Source organism: Chamaea fasciata, unplaced genomic scaffold (assembly GCF_029207755.1).
Source record: "Chamaea fasciata isolate MVZ Bird 193981 ecotype frontalis unplaced genomic scaffold, bChaFas1.0.hap1 SCAF_18, whole genome shotgun sequence".
NCBI lineage: Eukaryota > Metazoa > Chordata > Aves > Passeriformes > Sylviidae > Chamaea > Chamaea fasciata.
The window spans coordinates 693,378-713,983 of record NW_027094103.1 but is presented as its reverse complement, the minus strand read 5'-3'; the positions used below and the strand labels follow the sequence as shown (position 1 = coordinate 713,983).

Genomic DNA, 20,606 nt, shown 5'->3' with positions numbered 1-20,606 from the left:
TGACATTCATTAGAGTGAGCATTAAATTCCTCATTCTTCTTCTCCCCTCAAAATTAATCCACAGAGGGTCGTATCCAGTTCTTTCGATATTGAATTTCTAGGAACTACAGAGGGTTTTTTTCCAAATAAGCCAGGCAATTACAACAGGACACACTTCTCCCTGGAATGGGAAAACAGGCAGTGCCATCTGAACCTCTGCTGCTTCCCTTTCCAGCTGCAGCTCCACATGTGCACCAGCAGCTCATGTTTGCTCCTGAAGGAATTTGGGAAGCAACAGCTCTGCCCCAAAGCTCAGAATCACAGACTGGCTTGGGCTGGGAGGGACCTTAAGGCCCATCCCATGCCACCCCTGCCATGGGCAGGGACACCTCCCACTGTCCCAGGCTGCTCCAAGCCCCAATGTCCAGCCTGGCCTTGGGCACTGCCAGGGATCCAGGGGCAGCCACAGCTGCTCTGGGCACCCTGTGCCAGGGCCTGCCCACCTCTGAGTAAAGAAAAAATCAGGCCTTGGTCATTGCCACCTGTCAACACAGCTTAAGGATGCTCCTTAAAATGGTTTACATGAAAAGAGGGATAAATTTTGCTCTCATCTTTGGGACGAGGTTCTTCTCTCAGGCATTAAAAAGCTGGCCTGGTTCTCACTGTTCCCTTTTGATAGGGCCAGGAAAATCCTACGGATATCACAGGCCTCGCTCCAGTGAGTGCTGGGCAGGGAATGTTCCACACCAGCCACTGCTGCGAGCTGGGAACGCTCCAGTCCCCACCTGCATTTGGGGCAATTCCCCTTGGTGTGAATCATCCAACACCTTGCAGAGCCTGCCTGGCCCTGGGCTGGGCTGTCCTTCCTCTGGGCCAGGACCTCTTGTCCCCTGGAGGTGACCCAGTGTCCCCTGAGTGCCACCAGCCATGGCCAGGTACTCTCAGGGTCCCTGCCCTGCTCCCACCTCCCACCCCACTGCCAGGATAAAGCCTGGGGTGCTTTCCCAGCCCCAGGGGTGGGCTTAGTGGGTGCTGACAGCGCCAAGGTCCAATCCCAGGATGGACCCTTCACTGCAGAGCTGGACTCAATGATCTTCATGGATCCCCTCCAGCTCAAAGTATTCCGTGATCTGGCAGGTCCAAGGGCTCTGGAAGTTGCTCATGAACTGTGAGAGCAGCAACTTTCCCATGTGGATCCTGCCCTGCTCCCTTTGTTTTGCTGCCTTGCTGCTGTGGGTGAGGACCAACAGCACCCCCCACTTCTCACTGCTCCATGACTCCATCCCCATCCCTGTCCTGCATCCCTCTCCAGCACTTCCAGCCCTTCTGCCAGGGACTGCTGAGTTTATTGGTTATTAATTAAGGAGATCTGGATACACCTCATGATGGATTTGTAATTGCTCTAAACTGAGTGCAAAGAACTGCAGCACACACGGCACAGCTCCGACCTACTCCTAATTAGCAGCCCCAAACCAGGAGCACAGCAGATCCAAGGATCCACAGGGCTCCACTCTCCTCCCAGAGCCTCTGGAGGTGGGAGTGCAATCCCAAACAGCTCAGGCTGCTCAGAAGGGCACCTCCAAGGCATCTGCCATCGCTTCCAAACCCTTTTTTACTCTACTACTTCCCAAAGCCCCTCTGGGAGCTGGGAAATGAATCTATTCTCCTGTTGGAACCCACCACGTGGAGATGCTCATTTTGGGCTGCTCATGAAGGCACATGTTCTGTTTTTCCAGGATCCTGTTGGCCCAGAGCTGCCCATGCTGCTCCTAGAGGAGAAGCCTTGGCCTGTCCTTGGAGAGCTCCTGCCCTGCTGACCCCAAGCATTTGTCCTACACACAGACAGACCCTAAGTGGCAGCTGAAGTCACTCTGCAGAGGACACAGCACCAGGGCCACCCACCCCGAGCTGCTCACGGGGCACTCCAGGTGTGCTCTGCCTTCCCAAAGACACAGCTGGAGCTGGCACAGCCCACAGGGAATCACAGAATCATCTGGGTTGGAAAAAGCCTCTGAGGCTGAGTCCGACCCCTAACCCAGCAGCACCACGTTCACCACTAACCCATGCCCAAGAGCCACATCCACACAGCTTTCTGAGCTTTTCCAGGGATAGGAATTCCACCACTGCCCTGGGCAGCTGTGCCAGTGCCTGACCACCCTTTCCATGCAGAAACTTACCCAATATCCATCCTGATCCTCCCCTGGCCCAGCCTGAGGCCGTTCCCTCTCCTCCTGTCCCTGTTCCCTGGGAGCAGAGCCCGACCCCCCGGCTGTCCCCTCCTGTCAGGGAGTTGTGCAGAGCCACAAGGTCCCCCCTGAGGCTCCTTTTCTCCAGGCTGAGCTCCTTTCCCAGCTCCCTCAGCTGCTCCTCAGTGGAATCATGGAATTATTCCATGAGAATGGTGGAAATGCTGTGGAGATCAGCACATCCACCCTGGCAGGAGGTGCCAAAAGCCACAAAGCTGATGTGGCAGCACCTTCAGGAGTGTGAATAAAGGCTTTGGTTATTCTGGTGCTGAAATTCCTCTCCCTCCCACAGTCAGTCCTGCCCCCACTGCAGTCCCCCCTTTTGTTTGTCCCACAGGTGCCTCCCATCAAACTCAGCTCTTCACCTCAGTCTGGGCTGAGCTGGGATGGGCCCAGCAGCCACTGCCAGCTCTGCCAGCTGGGATTCCCTTCCTCTCTCCAAGCAAACAGGGAGTTCCCTCCTGCCGCAGCAGCACCCTCTGGATCCATCCCTGGAGCATGGCACTGGCTCCCAAGCCCCTCCCAGCAGCAGGAGATGTGTCCCTGCTTACAGCTCCCCCAGCCATTAGGTACATGAGGGACACAACCGTCCCTCTGTCACTCAGCAGCTGGCTCCAGTCACCAGAATGTTCCACCCATCCCATCCCATCCCATCCCATCCCATCCCATCCCATCCCATCCCATCCCATCCCATCCCATCCCATCCCATCCCATCCCATCCCATCGCATCCCACCCCATCCCCTCCATCCCTGCAGACAGCAGGGCAGGGCAGGGCAGCTCCCAGGGCTCCCAGGGCACTGAACGCTCCCTGGAGGAGCCAGCTCCATGCTGGATCATCCCCAGGAACCAAGCACATGCCACTGATGCTCATTTCCCCAATCCCAGGAGCAGGTGATCCCAGCTTGGTGCCCCCAGTGACATTTCCCGGGAAAAGAACAGCTCAGTAAATGCAAAGGTTAAATTTGCATATTGCCTGTGCTGCTCCGAAGAGCCAGGCAGACATCCAGGAGGAACTGCTGCCAGCCTGGGGCATGGGAGCACCAACAGCCTGTGCCAGCAGGGCTCAGGGACCTGTTCAGGTGCCACCAGGCACCTTCCTGGGCAAGTGGGAAGGGGAGAACAGCCTCAAGCTGCACACGGCTGTAGCTGGCATGCAGCTACCAGATAAATATGGGGATAACGGACCCCCAAACTCAACCAAACTAGAAGTAAAATAAGTCCTCAGGTGAGGCAGGGATAGGTTGGATTCAAACTCAAGCAGGGACCTCAGCCAATCATGTTCAATCCAAAAGGAGACACTCCACTGGGCAAGGGGCTGGGCAGTGTAAAACCCAGATCAGTGTCTGCACCCGGGAGTTTTGAACCCACTATATAGGAAGGTTCTGAACAATAAAACAGGTTATGTTTGTCTTATGATCAAGACAACTTGAGTCATGATTTCTGTCTCTGTAACACACACCAAGGGCGGGTCAGGATGGAAATTAGGGAAAATTCCTTCACTGAAAGAGTGGTCAGGCCCTGGAACAGGCTGGAGTCACCCTCCCATCCCCATCAAAAAATGAGCAGACATGGCACTTCACAATATGGTTTGGTGACATGGGGGTGTTGGTCAGAGGTTGGATTTGCTAATCTTGGAGATCTTTTCCAGCCCTAATGATTCCATGATGCTGTGACTCTCCACAGTAGCCTTTGGCTCTGGGAGGGAGCAAAGCAAAGGACCACAGTCAGTGGAGGGGACACCACTGTGGCCCTGCCTGTGCAGCACAGCCTAGGGCAGGGAGTAGGAAACCACCATCACCTCCTTGTCCCCTGTGATGGACAGTGTGGATGCACCCTGGGAAGGGCCATGGAGCCACCTCTACATTTCCTAACATAATATCTGCTTCCAACAGTGTCCTTGGGACTGCAGCACTCCAGGGTGTCCAGGGAGGTCACCAAAACCTGCCCAGCAGAGCTCCAAAGGCCCCAGACTCAGCACAGTGCTCCCATTCCACACATCCAGGTGAATGTTCCAGGAGAGAATCGCCCAGCAGGGAAGGGTGGGAAGGGCTGGCTCTGGCTGAGCAAGGAGGGCTCTCTGGGACAGGACTCAGGCTCGTCTTAAAGCTCCCAAAGCACAGGGAGAACCCCTGGGGCAGCTCATGTGGGAGGAGGTGCAGAGGGTCCCCTCAAGGGTGGGCACAGGACCCTCCCAGCTCCAGGGTCACTGAGGCTGGAAAACACCTCCAGGTTCATGGAGTCCATCCTTCAATCCTTTGGCACCACTAAATTGTTAAAAAGAGCATTCCAGATCCATCATTTCCTATCATTTTCAGCTTTCCAAGCCTTGGTGCTCCTCCAGGTGTTTGCCTGATGCTCTGAGGGATCCCCACTCCTGGTGTCACTTCCTTGGAAGCTCCTCTGGAACACAAACTGAGGTGACAATGCTTGAGAGGGAGCAGAGTTTGGGGATGCCCCTGAGTCCAGAACTGTCACAGGAGAGCACAGGTTCCCCAGGAGGGCAGAGGGCACCAGCTGCTGGTTTTGCAAGAGCTGCTCAGGTGGGCACTGGTGGTGACCCCTCCTTGCATTCCCACAGGGAGCAGGGCTCTCTCCAAGCCTTGGCTCTCCTGCAGCCCTGCCAGAGGTGGGAGAGCTGCGGGCTGGACGCTGGAGGGTCTCCTGAAAATACAAACATGTGGCCCTTGCTGCACCTGCTGTGGACTTGGAGCCCCGAAGGCCTCTCCTGCCCACGGAACACTCTCCTGTGCCATTGTCACCACCCTGTGTCCCGTACACTGTCCCCCTGTTCCATCTCCCTTTGCAGCTGCAGCGCCTTGAGCCATGTCCACGCCAAACTCTCAGTGTGTCCTCAGCATTTTGGGTCTTTTAGAAGAGAAGGGGATAAGGAACTGTAATTCCCCAAGGGAGGAGGCACCGATTTACATCTTCACCTCCCATTTCCTCCTCACCCAGGCTTTACCCCCTTCCCATATCCTCACTGTCATGTGCGGGGAGGGGAAGGGGAAGGGGAAAGAGGCTTTCACCAGCTCCAAACCCACGGGCTCACACACTGCCCATGCACTGCTGACCACAGCCCAGATGCCTGGCAGAGCCTGTCCTTGCCCTGTGTTCAACACAACCATTTTGTTTCATTGGTTTGATCCATGTCCCTGATTTTCGTGTCCCTGCTGGATGATAAACAAGCCATGGCCCATTCTCCTTCATGAGCTGTGTGCCCATCCCACACTGATTTTCATCCCTGTGCCATGACAGACCGAGGGCAGCTCCCAGTGCTGCTGTCCCTATGCCCTGCCTGCTCCCCACAGGTGTGCACAGTGTCACACACCCAGCCCCGGCTCTGCTCTGTGATTTTGGCCTTGCAGCCAGGCACAGCTCCAGGATCCATCCCGGGTCCCCACGAGGCTGTGCTGGCCTGGGCAGGGCTGTGCCCATCCTCCTCCCCTTTGGGGACGCAGGAGGGGCAGCTGCTCCGGCAGGGCGGCCCCAAAGCTGGCTCGGGGCTCTTTCCCAGGAGCTGGAGGGGTGCTCTTGCAGACCCTGCTCCCTCTTTTTCCTCTCTGACACACTCAGCGAGGGTCTGGTTCCCATCATGGTGAGAGATTCCTGTGCCATTAAAGCCCCGTCTCCATCATCACTTCCCACCTCTCCCGGTGCCAAGTGTTGGGCTCATTCCTTTAATTCACGGGATCTCTCTGGATCAGAGAGCACAGCAAACACCAGCCCTGTGAGCAGGGAGGGCTCCCAGGGCTTTTTCAGCTGCAGCCCCTGGTTTAGAGAGGCTGGCTCAGTCCCTGCGGTGCCACAGGGTACCAGGTCACGCCGGCTCCTCCCCTGGGGACATTCAGCCTGAGCACGGGGGTGTGGGGGCAGGCAGGAGCACTCAGACACTCGGATGTCACCTCCCCTCGGGGCACACAGGCTGGGATAAGCTGGCAGGGATTTATCGGGAGGGCCTGGTGCTCTGTCACAGGCGGGAGAGGTGGCGGGGGGGGGAGAGGGGCTGCTGGCCCCTCTGAATGTCACTCACTAAATCATTGTCCGGGCAGCAGGGCTGGCCCTCCCGCCCGTCCTGGTGACCCCGTGGCCAGCACGGCCCCACTGCACACATCCCCACCAGCACCCAGACACCCCACAGAGCTTTTAGGGGCTGTCACATCAGCGTCGCACACTGGGCAGCTTCCACTGTCCCAGGCTGCCCCAGACCCCATCCAACCTGGCCTTGGGGCAGCCACAGCTTCTCTGGGCACCCTGTGCGAGGGCCTCACCTCCCTCTGCAAAAAGAACTTTGTGCCATCTCATCTAAACTCCTCTCTTAGTTTAAAACTCTCCCCCTTGTCCTGCTACCATCCACTCGTGTAGGAACCTGCCAAGTGTCCCTGGCCGGGGGCAGACCCAGCTCTGGCACAGGCACAGCCCCCGCCAAGGTGCCACCAGCCCCTGCACCAGTGACACACGTTTGGTTCCCTTCCCCACGGGACCTCCCAGGGGAGAGCACGTTCCCTGTCCAGCTGCTGAGGGAGAGCCGAGGGGCTTCTCCACCCCCTTCCCTGTGCAGGCTGCAGCCACAGAGACCTTTTCTCATGGAATCACTGAGCCACGAAATCATGGAATCACGGAATCAGGGAGCTACAGAGTCATGGAATCACAGAATGACGGAATCACAGAGCTACAGAGCCATGGAATGACAGAACCAAAGAACCACAGAATCACAGAATGGTTTAGGTTGGAAGGTAGCCAAAGGTCAGCCCATTCCAACACTCCTGCCATGGGCAGGGACCACCTTCCCCCGTCCCTCCCAGCTGTCTCTGCACATGCCCCAGGTGCCCCCAGGTTAAGCTTTTCCAAGCTCCCAGTAAATCCCCAGAAAATGACCAAACCCAGCGTTCTGAGGCAGAGTTTGTCCCTGCAGCCCAGCTGGCCACCCCAAAGCTCAGGATTAACTGTAAGCCTTTAGAAACTCTAGGAAAGCCCAAAATAAACATGACAAAAGCAAAGCATTTCCCACTGAAAAGCCATGGCCAAGGAAAGGCTCTCCTGGGCTGGCTCCCCAGAGGTGTTCAGGGTCATTTTTTTATTGTGCCATGGCTACAAATGTCTCTGTTTGGCTGTGCTGCTCCCTGGAGCTCCCTTCCAGCCTGGGAGAGAAGGGGACAGGGACTGGACAAGATCCCGGGCCAGCAGCACCCCCAGCCCCTCACGGAGCCCCTTCCCAGGGCTTTGGGACCACACTCTGCACCCAGCAGAGGATGAAACCTCAGGAAAACAGGAACAGTGCTGGAATAGTGGGAATGATGTTTAAACAACCATCGTCTGATTTCCAGACCCCACAATGCCCCCAGTGCCTCAGCACCAAAATTTGTGTCATGGTAGAAACTGGGATTGGTAAAACCTTGGGAGAGATGGCTCCTTGGGCTTGTGGGTGACATCAAACCCAAGGATGTCACCTTGGATGTCACCTGAAGATGAAGCTGCAGCCCCTCACAGCTAGGCTCTGCCTCCAAGCCCAGCTGAAGTTTCCTCTCACTTCACCCCCTGATGTCAGAAATCGAGGTTCAAACCTGAAACATCAAGGCCTGCAGGGGCTGAGCCTGCTCCCCCTGCCATGCCCAGGAGGGCTGGTGGGGGAGGGCAGAATCCCTTTGCTTCCCACCATGAAGGGCTAAAATGCATTTTGTGGCCTGAAATGGACCCAACCAAGTGGGTGATTCAGCAGCTCTGCACAGAGCTGTGTAAATGTGGGGGAGCAGGCTGGGGTGAGTGAACCCACCCTGGACAGCTCCCCAGCCCTGGCAGTGCCCAAGGCCAGGCTGGACTCTGGGGCTTGGAGCACCTTGGGACAGTGGAAGGTGTCCCTGCCATGTCAGGGGTGGCACTGGAGGAGCTTTAGGGTCCCTCCCAACCCAACCCAACCCAACCCAACCCAACCCAACCCAACCCAACCCAACCCAACCCAACCCAACCCAACCCAACCCAACCCATTCCATGTTTCTGTGATCCCTGAGCTGCCCTGCCTGGCTGGCACATGGGCAGGGCACAGCAGCTCTGTGCCAGCAGGGTGCAGGTGGGGCCCTCCTGCCTGCCCACAGCTCCCAGCTGTGCCTTAGGGATGGGACAGGGACACCCAGGCAATGCCACCTGCAGCAGTGACCCTGAGCAGCAAAGGGACCCGTCTTGGAGCCTGGCCTGGGGACATCTCTGTCCAGAGCCCAGGGGACAGCAGGCCCCAGCTGCTCCCACTGCTGTTCCTGCTGCTGTCCCAGCCGTGGGTGGGGTGGGTGCAGGGCAGGTCTGCACCTCCACATCCCTGTCCCCATGGCCCAGCAGTGTCCCACCACCATCACTGGGGTCAATGCCACCACCCAGAGCTCTGGCATCACCATCATTACCCCCTCCTCCCTCAGGACACGTTAGGAACAAACTGAGGGAGGGAGAGAAGTGCCTGGAGTTCATAAATCAGCTTGTACCAAAGAACCAACCTCTGCACTTCAATGTGTGCTGGACACAGCCCCCAGTGTCCCCAGTGCCTCCTCCCCACTCACTCCTGGCCATCCCAGCTCATTCCCCACTCCCCCCAGACCTCCTCACTGGGCAGACCCTTGGGCTAGGTCCAGGGACTTGGCTGCTCTCAATTATCACTTTTGCCCAGACTGAGCCACACCTTGACTGCTCAGGCATCCAGGAACAGGAAAAAGCAGTGTCACAAATGCAGTTGGCACGAGGCACATGGGAGGCACCCAGGGGTTGTGTTTGGGGCTGGAATTATCCAGGAAGGCCTGAATTCAAACTGTGTCTGTCAGGCAAAGGCAAGCCTCAGCTGGTTCTGTCTTTGCCTGAGTTAGAAGTGAGTGGGGACAGAATTAAATAAATCAATTAAATTCAACCAGCAGGAAGTTGTGCCAGGGCAGGCTCAGGCTGGAGATCAGGAAAGGTTCTTCCCCCAGAGGGTGCTGGCACTGCCCAGGCTCCCCAGGGAATGGGCACGGCCCCGAGGCTGCCAGAGCTCCAGGAGCCTTTGGACAGCGCTGCCAGGGATGGCCTGGGTGGGATTATTGGGGGATCTGTGCAGGGCCAGGGGCTGGGCTGGATGATCCTACTGGGTCCCTTCCAGCTCAGGACACTCTGTGATTCCATGAAACACATGGCAGCAGTGGACCAAAGCAGCCATGGTGGCAATGTCCCCACAGAGGTCCCAGCCTTGCAGGTGACAGGAGAGCCAGAGGAGCTGCCCCAGCTGAACTTTCAGGCCAAAGTTGCCAAATCTCTTTCAGCCCTGGGACACTGAAGTCTCCTCCAGCCCCCAGGAGCCATTTCCAAAGCAATTCCTGTTCAAGTCACCCCACAGCTGGACGTGCAGATGTTCAGGGCTGCAGATCCTCACTAGTGCAGGGCAGGAGCAGGAAATGCCACACTGGAAACCCAGACCATCTCTGTGCTACCACAGAGTGCTCTACTCCTGACAGCAAAGGGGGCCTGGAAAAACAGAAGGGGAGGGAAACCTGTTTGGAAACCGCTGCTTCCTGCTGAGCTGGACAGAAGGACAGAGCCAGAGAGCTTCACTTCACCCAGAAACAGCCCCAGAGTGCCTCCAGCCCAGGGCAGGGATGCTCTGAGCAGCACAGGGAGCAGAGCTGAGCACCAAACAGCAGCCTGCAGCACACTCCCCACCCGACAGGATGGGACTGTCAAACTGTGGGATCCTGCGAGAGGAACATTCCCGGCACACGGGCTGCTCTCTGAAGGGAAAGGGACAGACAGCCCTCTAGTGTAAAGCCAATGCTAACCGTGTTTGCACGGCCAGAGAGAGCATTGATCAGGGCCAGATCCATGAGGATGTGTGCTTGGGAATGAACCTGGGCACAGGGAGAGGGATGTGCTCCCACCACAGCTCCCACTGCTCCTGAAAACATGCCAGTGCCACAGGGATGTGCAATCCCAGAATTCTAGACTGGTTTGGCTCTGGAGGGACCTTAAAGCCCACCCTGTGCCAACCCTGCCATGGGCAGGGACACCTTCCACCATCGCGGGTTGCTCCAAGACCCAGTGTCCAACCTGGCCTTGGACACTGCCAGGGATCAGCCAGAGCTTCTCTGGAAACCCTGTGCCAGGGCCTGCCCACCCTCCCAGGGAAGGATCTTTCCTGATATCCAATGTGAACCCACTCTCAGTCAGTTTGAAGCTATTCCCTGGGTCCTGTCCCTCCAGATCCTTGTAGTGCAAGTCCTGCGGGTCCTGGAGGCTTCCAGGTGACCATTTCTCTCTGCAGAGACAAATCCCACCTTCCCAAACTCTGGATGTGCTCTTAGGCTTTCCAAGGACCCCTCTGCACAGGGGAGAGTGTGGAACCCTCCCAGCCTTACTCCAGCACCCCCAAAGGGCTTCTGTGAGCCCAGCAGCTAATGGCACACCCCTGATAAAGCCCCCATGGGAGCAGAAAAAGCTGAATTTGGGGGCTCCAAAGGCATTTTCCTTTCTTCTCCCTCCCCTCTGCTGAAGCACCAGGCTGAGTTCCCACCTCCCAGGGCACGTGGCTGTGTCATGCACAGGGATTATTGTCCATGGCTCCCACCATCACTCACAGCCTTAAGGAAGACGCACAATTAAAATCAATATTTAAAGTCATCAAACAAGCAGAGGCAAATTTGAACAGCCCCACAATTCACTGTGACATAACAACCCAGGGTGCAGGGCTGAGCGCTGAGCTGCAGCGCCAAGAGCGCACTTCTGCCCACAGTCTTCAAAATTTAATGAAAACACACCAGTTTTAAACACTTCCCCAAATCCAGCTCACAAAATCTGTCACTTTGATGTGAACGGTCCCAGTCTCAGACTAATCAGTCACTTTTACTTCCTCTTTAGTAGCTAAAGACGCAAATGAACTCCCAGCAAACCGCACAGCTCCGGGAGGAGAATTTAGCAGCCAGATGGTTCTTGCAAAAGATTGGTTTTTAACAAAAAAATAAAAGTGAACCTGTTTCCCCCATGAGCAGCTCACGGGAGATGAGGTGACACATAACAAGCCATTGGGAAGTGTGACATTAGAGCATCACTTCTGCCACGGAAATGCCCCTTCCTAAAGCACCATGTAAATCAGAATTATCACTAATAACAGATCAATTAGTGCAAGGCACTGTAATTATCCCATGCACTCAGGGAAGAAAGGGAAGCATCACACTGGAATGCAAACATCCCTTTGTTTCCAGCGGAAGGTGCAGCACGGAGAAAGCAAAGCACAAAGTGCTGGAAAGGCACCAGGATTCCCAGAGCCAGTGGGAGGGAATGTGTCCAGCCCATCCCATGGGATGGAAAAACGCTGGGATGGGCTGGAAACTCCCATCCAGGCGGTGAACCTCCTTCTACTGCTGTATCCATTTGCTTTCTCTGGACTGTTCCCACCTCTGTGTGGAATTGCAGCTGGGGATGGGGATCAGAGCACAGCTGACAATAAAGACTCTCCACACCTCCATGGATCAAGGACAGAAATGCTGGACGAGGAAGTTTCTGAGTCACCTCCAGCAAAACAAGCACCATGGGGCAAAAGGGTTTGGATCCCCTCAGGATGCAGGTCCTGGAAGGAAGAAGGAGACGATATCCAGTGCTTGTCCTTGGCTGTCTGGGCTGGAACTGGGGCAGCAGCACAGGAAACAAATCCCATCCCACAGGGGATTTGGAGATCTGCAGGGTGGGAACCCTGGACCCCTTCAGATCTTTCTGACCCACTACTAAATAACTCCTCAGGATCATAACGAGATAAATCATGTGCTGGGTACCCAAATGTCAGAGGTTTTTTGAGTGAGTGAGAGGGGACAGGATTAAGAAGTAATTTTGCCATGAATGGGACAGGAAGTGCAGGAAGTTCTGCTCCAGCCCCTTCCCCAGCTCCGTTCCCTTCCCTGGACATGCTCCAGCCCCTCCAGGTCTCACTTGTCAGGAGGGTCCCAGAGCTGCCCCAGCACAGGGGACAGGCACTGCCCTGCTCCTGCTGCCACCTCGGGGCTGGCACAGCCCAGGCTGACCAGAAATGACTAGAAGCCTGTAGGATGTCATAGAACCAGAGAACCACAGAGTCCCAGAATGGTTTGGATGGGAAGAGACCTTAAACCTCATCCAGTGCCACCCCTGCCATGGGCAGGGTCACCTCCCACTGTCCCAGGCTGCTCCAAGCCCCATCCAGCCTGGCGCTGGACACTTTCCAGGGATCCAGGGGCAGCCACAGCTTCTCTGGGCACCCTGTGCCAGAGCCTCCCCGTCCTCACAAGGAACAATTCCTTCCTAAATATATGTCCCAGTATGTGCTACAGGGTGAGGCAGAGGGAATGATGATGGCTGGGCCTGACAAAGAGAAGGTGAAGGGTGATTTAATTCCAGCCTCCAGCTACTCCAAGGAAGTTGAAAGGATGGCAGAGCCAAACACTCGTGTGTGGCCAGTTGACACAGCAAGGAGCCACAGCCAAGACCTACAGCTTGGGAGGCTCAGTTCAGACATCAGGAACAGCTTTTTAATCAGCTCCAGTACTGGGCAAGGCCAGCAAGGTTCCATCATCGGAGGTTTCCAAGGCTTGGATAGAGAAATCCACAGCACACTTGACCTAAGGTTCAATAGCCCTATTCTGGACCCTCCCACCAGCACCTCCAGCATTCTGGGATTTGGCCAGGTTTGTGTGTCCTCAGAGAGGTCCCTGCCCCTGCAGGGTGTCAGGAAAGGCTTCCAGCACAGGGTGCATCTGAGGACTAGAGAGCTCCAGGGGAGCTCTGTTTAATTACCATCGATGTGGGACACCAGGCTGGGGCGGCTGGAACCAGTCCACATAAAACTGGCCAGGGGCTGCATCCCCAGGAGCAGCCAGCAAAGCAAACATAGGGACAGGAGAGCATCTGCCAGGGTCTGCTGTCACCCTGAGTGTCCCTGGTGCCATCCTGAGTGTCCCTGCCATGGCCCCTGGCTGTGACCCCTGCTTTTATCCCCTCTTTGATAGCTCCCTAGCACCTGCTCTGACCTCATGGGATCCAGCATGATGTTCATCATCGCTCCTGCCCCAGCCCTGCCACACCCAGGAACAGGGCCAGGCACCCCCACCCCACCAAAGGGACATGGGGCACTCATGGTGCTGACCCAGGCCAGGGGACAAAGGGCCTCAGCCAGACAGGCCATGGAGGAGGACAGGGTATCTCCATCCTGGGAAAGACATCCATCCTTGGGAAGATGTCCATGCTGGACAGGACAAGCCCCTGAGCAACCAGACCTGCCTTTGAAATCAGCTGTGTTTTGAGCAAGAGGTTCTTTAGATACCTCCAGGGGTACTCCAGGTGCGTCCAGGTGATTCCTCCAAAATATTCCATGAAAGCAAATACTCTGAGCCCAGCCTTGCCTCACCCATGCAGACAGGAGCCAACACTGCTACTTGAGAGTCATCAGGGTGATGCCTCAAACTGCTGGGCCCTCCAGAAACTGGAAAACTCCCAGCACTGGAATATTTGTGTTTTCTTGTTTCCAGTATCCTTGATGCTTTGCATGTGCTTGTGGAGCGTTTCTGCTTTCCTTGACAACCATTCCAAATAAAACTCAAGTGCTTTTCTAATCCCCTGGTTCTGGGAGAGGGACAATAAATGCTGTAAAATCTGCTGGTGCTGTTGATCAGCTGCAGTGTGAAGGTTGGGAGGAAGGTGGGCCAGCCCAGAGACACAAACCTGCTGTGGATGCAGCAGCAGCCCTCAGGAGACTATCAGTCTTGTCACCTGACATTGTGGCACTGCTGAAGAGGTGATCAGTGACTGCTCAGACCTCCACATTTCAGCTCTGGGCTGAATTTAAGCATATCCTGGGTCCCTTGGGACATAAGTCAGCATCACTCTCCAAGGGACAGTGCTGGAAAAGCTGAGACTACTTCACAGAAAGGCTCATTGACCTGGCCAAGGATACAAAGACGGCAGAAGCAAGGCCAAGACCAGAATCCAGAGGCCTTCTAGGGGCGCTCCAAAAGCAAAGCAAGCATGGCCAGAGTCTGTGCCACACAAGATGTGCTGTGCCCACACCGGCAGGACCTGGCCGTGAGCTGCACACAGCCCAAGGGCAACAACACCCGTGTCACCTGGTGCCACTGCCCTGAGCCCACACAGCCCCTCTGGACACCACACACAGGGTAACCAGCCACTCCAGACTCCCATTCCTGTGTGTCCCAGCAGTCTCAGTCACACACAGCTCAGGCTGAGGTGAGTTTGCATATTTGAACAAACTCTGCACGAATTCCTTCGGCATCTCTGCGCAAGCACAGCAGGATCCACCCTCGGCCTCTTTTAGCTGATTAAGACTTTTCAGTACAATTGTCCCCCTTTCTCTCAGCCTCTGGAAACCTCTAGGAGTTGCAACCACAGCAGGAAAGGGGAGGAGAAGCTGGGCTTTGTGTCTCACCAGCCTCACTCCTCCCTCCCACACCGCCGTGTGTCTGTGATGGAGAAGCCCTGACACCCTGCTACTCACAAATCCCAGACGGATCCAGCTGGCTCCAGGACACGGCACAGAGCTTTCCACAGGGCCAGGAGGGACAGACCCTCCCGGAGACTGCCAGGCCTCGCAGGCCCCACGCTGAGATGCTGCCTCTCGCAGCCCCTCCGTGCACTGGGGCTGTGCCTCCTGTGCGGAGACAAAACCTCTTTAGGAACGTCAAAAGAGGCGCCTGGCACTGAGAGATTCGTCTTAATGCAGGTGACGGCGGCAGAGAGCATTGCAAATCCAAGGGGAAGAGGAGCACACCCGATTAGAGCGGCTCCTTCCCGGTGCCTGCGGGGTGACTCCGGGGCTGCAGCTCCAGCCACTCCCGGCGATGGGCTCCGGCCCGGCAGGGCTGAGGGCACGGCTGAGAGCAGAGATTAGAGCTCAGCCCTCTGCAATCTTCCTTGTCCTGCTTTGTGTGGAGACTCCGGCTCAGGCGATTTTCCCTCTCCTTCCACACGCCTGGGGAGGACGGGAAGGGAAGGAGGCCCAGCCCTTGCCGGGCAGGCCCCGGTGCCCTCGGCCAGCAGCACCGTGCGTGCAGGGCTGCAGCGGCCTCGCAGCATCCTTCCCTTCCCTGCCCCCAGCTCACAGGCTCCTTGCCTCTCCCGAAGGGAAAAATGTGGCAAATTCACATCTGTGCTGCTGGATTTTGTGGATTTGGGTTATTCCTTTGGAAGGCTCAATGGCCAAAGTCGTTGTTGGGGTCAGAAGAAGATTACGCAGCACAGGGCCTGTGTCAGCAGCCACAGACTGGCACAGGGAATGTGGGATCTCAGCTGTGCATCCCCGTGGCCCTCACCAGCTTCCAGCTCCACAGGATGAGCGGGTGCAGCAACAACCACTCTCCTGCCCTCTCATTCCAGGCCCCTGGGGCAGGGCAGGGAGCAGGGCAGAGCAGAGAGAGACGCTGTGTAACAAACTGTCCCCGTGCTCCTTCCCACCAGTGACTCCCTCTCCTTCCCACTCCTTTATGGACACCACAGGTTCCCAGGAGGATTTCCCAAGCCAAGCCCGGAGCTCCTGAGCTCGGGATGGAGGGAATTAATCAGGGGCCCGGCTGGTTCAGCACGTGCTGCCCACAACCCTCTGCACTTTCTCACTGCTCCTCACTAACTCCTCCTCTGGTCCAGCATTGCCTGGGAAAACATCCCAGATCCAGCAGGGAACAACGACGTCTGCACCAGTTCAACGCCCAGGCACCGAGTGGTGCAACAGCACCTCCACCTTTTTGCCCTAAAATTCCTCTTTAAGCACATTCCTCTTTAGAAAACCTCTCCAAACACGGCCTTTGATGGGCCCATGGAACACAGGTCTGAGGTCTGTGCCGCCTGCTGGGAAAGGGGGGACAAAGCCCAGAAAATGCAGCCGCCCCTTGATAAAAAATTTACATTATAAAGACAGGAAATACAGAAAATGCAATGAATGCTGTTATCTCTCAAGAGGAAAAAAAAAAAACAAAGAGCTGTTCTCACATGGGTGATGTTGATGTGGATTCTCATATTACAGGGGTTTGTATTCGGGTTAAAAAAAAGAATAAGCATAGAAAGCCCCTTTTCAGTAAAAATGAATTGTGTTAATAAGGCAGCAAGTGCTGAGAACAGGGAAAGCTCTGCCTGTCCAACTGCCCCTGGTGGCTATTTCTGGCTTACAAGGCACTTGAAGCATCCTGGCAGCCCACAGTGGGAAATGTAGTCCAGATCCAGCAGGATGGACACTCAGCTAAACAGAATCCCCCAGGTTCATAAGGACTTTCCAGCCAAACCTGCCAGCAAGCCAGGCTCCTCAGCCTCTCACAGGAGCAATTCATAAACTGCAGCAAAAAAAAGCAAATAATTCAACCCCAAACTCCTCCAAGCCTTGTTCTATAAATAAAGCCGTTGTAACACAGTTTTTATATTTCATTATCCCCTGTGTTGTTTCACACGATGCTGGCGGCAGCCGGGAATGTCACTGCGTGGGGCGAGCAGCGCTGCAGCAGCAGCAGCGGGGCTGGGAGCAGAGGGGATCGGGGTGTCCGCACCACACCCAGCACCTGGACGCTGCTCTGCCAGCACCGCCGGCACCGCGGGTGACAAAGAGCCCCCGGCACAGCCTGGCACCGGCGGGCTGGGCACGGGGCCGCCGGGCTCGGATCGATGGTAACCCCTGCACCCGGTACGGCCCCCGGCAAATGGAAGGTCGGATATCAGGATCCCCTCAGGGCCCGGGGAGAAGCTGGCTCCGGAGCCTGCTCCCAAGGTGTTCCCCAAGCAGGAATAAATTGGCCATTTCACGTTTCAGATCGACACAAAGCCTCTCAAGGAGGCGGTGTGCGGTGTGGCTCACATCTTGGATGTGTCCTTTGATCGTCACAAATAAATCAGAGTGCCCTCCAAAATAAAAAGGAAAAGAGAATTATATCTGTGTCGCTGACGGGAACGGGAAGCGAGCTGGAGACAGCACAGCCGGGAGCAGAGTCCGAGCAGCCAGAGGCTCCGCATGCCCAGATCTCCCCTACCCAGCACCTGGCCAGCCCTGGAGCCAGTTAAAAACTGCAATCCGTGGGCTGGGTTCCCAGCAAACACACCTGGGTGGCACACGCTTCTCGAGTGGGCTGAGCCCGCCTGGCAGCGAGTGTCCCTCCCGAGCTGGGGCCGCAGCCTTGTGCCCCCGGAGCCTCCGCAAGCGGCCAAGGCACGGCGGGACCTGGGGCTCCGAGAGCCGCCGCAGCCCCTGGCCCCTGTGCCAGCCCTGCCCCAGCCCCAGCCCCAGCCCCAGCCCGCACACCGGGGCCGGAAGCAAAAATTATCGCCAAAGTCCATGGAAAAAGGCCGGTTCAGGCAGAGCTCCGGCTGTGCCAGGCTGCAAGCTCCGTGCCTCTGCCCCGGCGCAGCGAGCGAGTGGAAAGGGGATCCAGCCCCTGCACCCCCAGCCCTTCCCAGCCTCTGGCTCCGGGACGCGAAGCGGGGGGACCCTAAGGGAGGGCTCTGCCGGGGGCCCCCACCGCACCCCGGGACCCGCTGTCCCCGCGGGTCGCCCGGACCCTCCGCGAACTTCCCCGTCCTGAGGCATCGCGAGCGGGACGGGCTCGGGGAGCGGGGCCGGAGCTCCTCCGGCGGCCGGGCTGCGAGCGGGGGAAGCCGGGCTGCCCCAGCCCCTCTCCCGCCCGTCCCGGCCCCCTCCGCCGCGGGATGCGGGCTGGGGACGCGCTTCCCCCGGAAGCACCAACTTCGCCCGGTCACCCCAAGGCCGAGCTGAGCCAAGCCGAGGCTGGGCGGCGGCTGGAGGGGGCTCAGCCCGCTGCTCCCCCTCCATCCCGCTGTTCCCTTTCCATCCCTCTGTCCTCTTTCCATCCTGCTGCTCCATTTCCACCCCGCCGCTCCCTTTCCACCCCGCTGTCCTCGTTCCATCCCGCTGCCGTGCTTCGCGGCTGGAGCCGAGCCGTGCCCGGTGCTCGCTCCCCCTCCGGCCTCGCCTCCGCTCAGCTCCGCAGCCGCGGCGCTCCCGCTCCCCCCGCGCCCTCCCTGCCGCCTCTCCCGGCCCCAGCGCCCGCTCCCGATCCAGCCCCCGGCCCCTCTTCCCCTCGTGGGACCTTGGCCGTTTCCGAAGACGCCACGGGGGAAAAAAAAGTTGCAGCGATGGAAGTTCCCGGCGCGGGGCGAAGTTGGGGCCGCGGCCGCCGTGCCCTGCCCGGGGGAGCCGCGGCGGCGGCGAGCGACCGGTGCGCACCTACCTTCAGCTATCGCCCTCTTCATCTTAGGGGTCGGGGAAGGCACGTCTGGAGGCGCAAAGTGGAGCGGCAGCGGTACAATCCTTGGGAAAGCGGGGCAGATCCCGGTGCCAAACTTCAGCCCGAGCGGGGAGCGGCGGCGCACGGGGAGGGGGGGGCGCTCCCGGTGCCGGCGCCCTCGCTCATCGGGGGAATGAACAGCCCCCGAGCTGGAGTCAGCATCCAGGCGAGGCTCCCCCTCCCTGCCTCGCCTCGCCTCGCCTCGCCTCGCCTCGCCTCGCCTCGCCTCGCCTGCCTCCTCCCTCCGCCCGCCCGCCCGCCGCACGCACGGGGCCGGGGCTGCGGCGGATCCCGCGGCGGGGAGCGGAGCCGGCTGCACTGTATCCCGGGAGCGAGCGGCGAGCGAGCGGGGATGGAGAGGCGATGAATGTTTTATGGGATCATGTGGTTTGACGTGAGAGGAATCAGCCTAGATCGGATTTACTGGCTGGAGGAGTGAGCGGGAGGACGGGGGAGCCGGGCACGGGCTGGCGGGGGGGAGGAGGGGCCGCTCCGACGGCGGCGGCTCCGCGGCGGAGCCCCCGCGGTGCGCGGCCGCGGCCCGGGCAGGGCTGCGCGGGGCCGGGAGCTTCATTCCTGGAGGAGAGGTGCCACCTAAAGGAAGCGGCGGAGAGGGACGCCCGGGCGGCGGCGGGCACCGGGCCCGCTCCCTCCTCCCCACCTCCCGCCGCAGCCGCGCCCGCACCGCCCCGGGGGCCGCGGGGGCCACGGCTCGGAGCCCCTCGGGAAGCACCGGAGACCTCGGCGGGTGTTTTCCCCTGCTCTGGATCTGCGCACCGGGGAAGCGGCGAGAGACATCCGAACCCGCCGTGCCTCCTCTTCCTCACCAGATTCGGCTGCTGCGAGTGCGGAGCTGCTGCTTTCCCGAGGGAAGGATGTCAGAGAGCCCTTTGAGTACAGCCCGAAGGAGAACCCTTCCCGATGGCTGAGCCCTCTCGCCATCCCTGCCCCTTGGAATCAGTCTCCCACGGGCAGAAGGACGGTAGCTTGCCTCAGTTTACCCAAAAGCACGAGGGTTACACTGTAGCTGAAGCAGGGTGAAGCTGGATTCCCATCCTGCTGAGCCCTCCTGCAGAGCCCTCCAGCAGCCTTCCCTGTTCTGCGGGGACGAGGGCTCCTGCGCAGGCAGATCCCATCTGCAGCCGTCCCATCTGGGAAGCAGAAAGATGGATTTTTATTAAGTGAACTTATTTGCTCAGGGGGGAAAGGAGGAGGGAAGGATTGTGCTGTTGGGGAAAAGCTGAACATCCACAGTATGGGGAGGTGGTGGCTCTGTCCCTGCTAGTCAGAGGTTCAGCTGCCCCCAGATCCATGGACAATATGTGGATATGTCTGTATTCATGTGAAACCCCACCTGGAACTCTGCATACAGGCCTGGTGCCCCCAACATACAGGACATGAACTCTGGGAGCAGGTCTGGAGGAGCCCATGAAGTTGCTCAGGCGATTGGAGCCCCTCCCCTGTGGAGACAGGCTGTGAATTTGGATTGTTCAGCCTGGAGAAGAGAAGGTTTTGTGGAGACCTCACAGCACCTTCCAGGGTCTGAAGGGGCTACAAGGAAGGCAGGGAGGGACTTTTCATCAAGAACTGTAGTGCCAAAACAGAGGGAATGGCTTCCCACTGCCAGAGGGCAGGGATGGATGGGATATTGGGAAGGAATTGTTCCCTGGGAGGGTGGGCAGGCCCTGGCACAGGGTGCCCAGAGCAGCTGTGGCTGCCCCTGGATCCCTGGCAGTGTCCAAGGCCAGGCTGGACACTGGGGCTTGGAGCAGCCTGGGACAGTGGGAGGTGTCCCTGCCATGGCAGGGGTGGCACTGGATGAGCTTAGAGGTCCCTTCCAGCCCAATCCATTCTGGCATTCTACAGTGTGTGTATTTATCTTTACCTGTGTACACCAGGTATAGAAATGCTTCTGAGCCTTCATTCCTCACTTCTGGTTTGTCACCCCAGTACTGGCCATCTCTTCCAGCTTGCCCTCAGGGTTGGTGTCACAACCACATCCCTCCCAGGCCTGCCCAGTTTCCACCTTTCCATGTAGGCAGCACTGCAAGGTGAGCCAGGGTTCAGTTTCTCCTGTGTGCAATAACCTTCTCACCACACCCAGAGGCTGTGGATGCC

At 58.0% G+C, this 20,606-nt stretch overlaps 1 protein-coding gene across 1 annotated transcript in view; it reads right to left on the bottom strand.

The window, feature by feature from the left end:
• RTN4R (reticulon 4 receptor) overlaps window positions 1-18,668 on the bottom strand; it is a 78,136-nt gene extending 59,468 nt beyond the window's left edge. Inside the window, exon 1 of the mRNA XM_066199588.1 lies at window positions 18,432-18,668. Within this exon, the coding sequence (XP_066055685.1) occupies window positions 18,432-18,453 (22 nt within the window). The 5' untranslated portion in view covers window positions 18,454-18,668. The remainder of the gene's footprint in view (window positions 1-18,431) is intronic.
• Window positions 18,669-20,606: the final 1,938 nt, after the last annotated feature.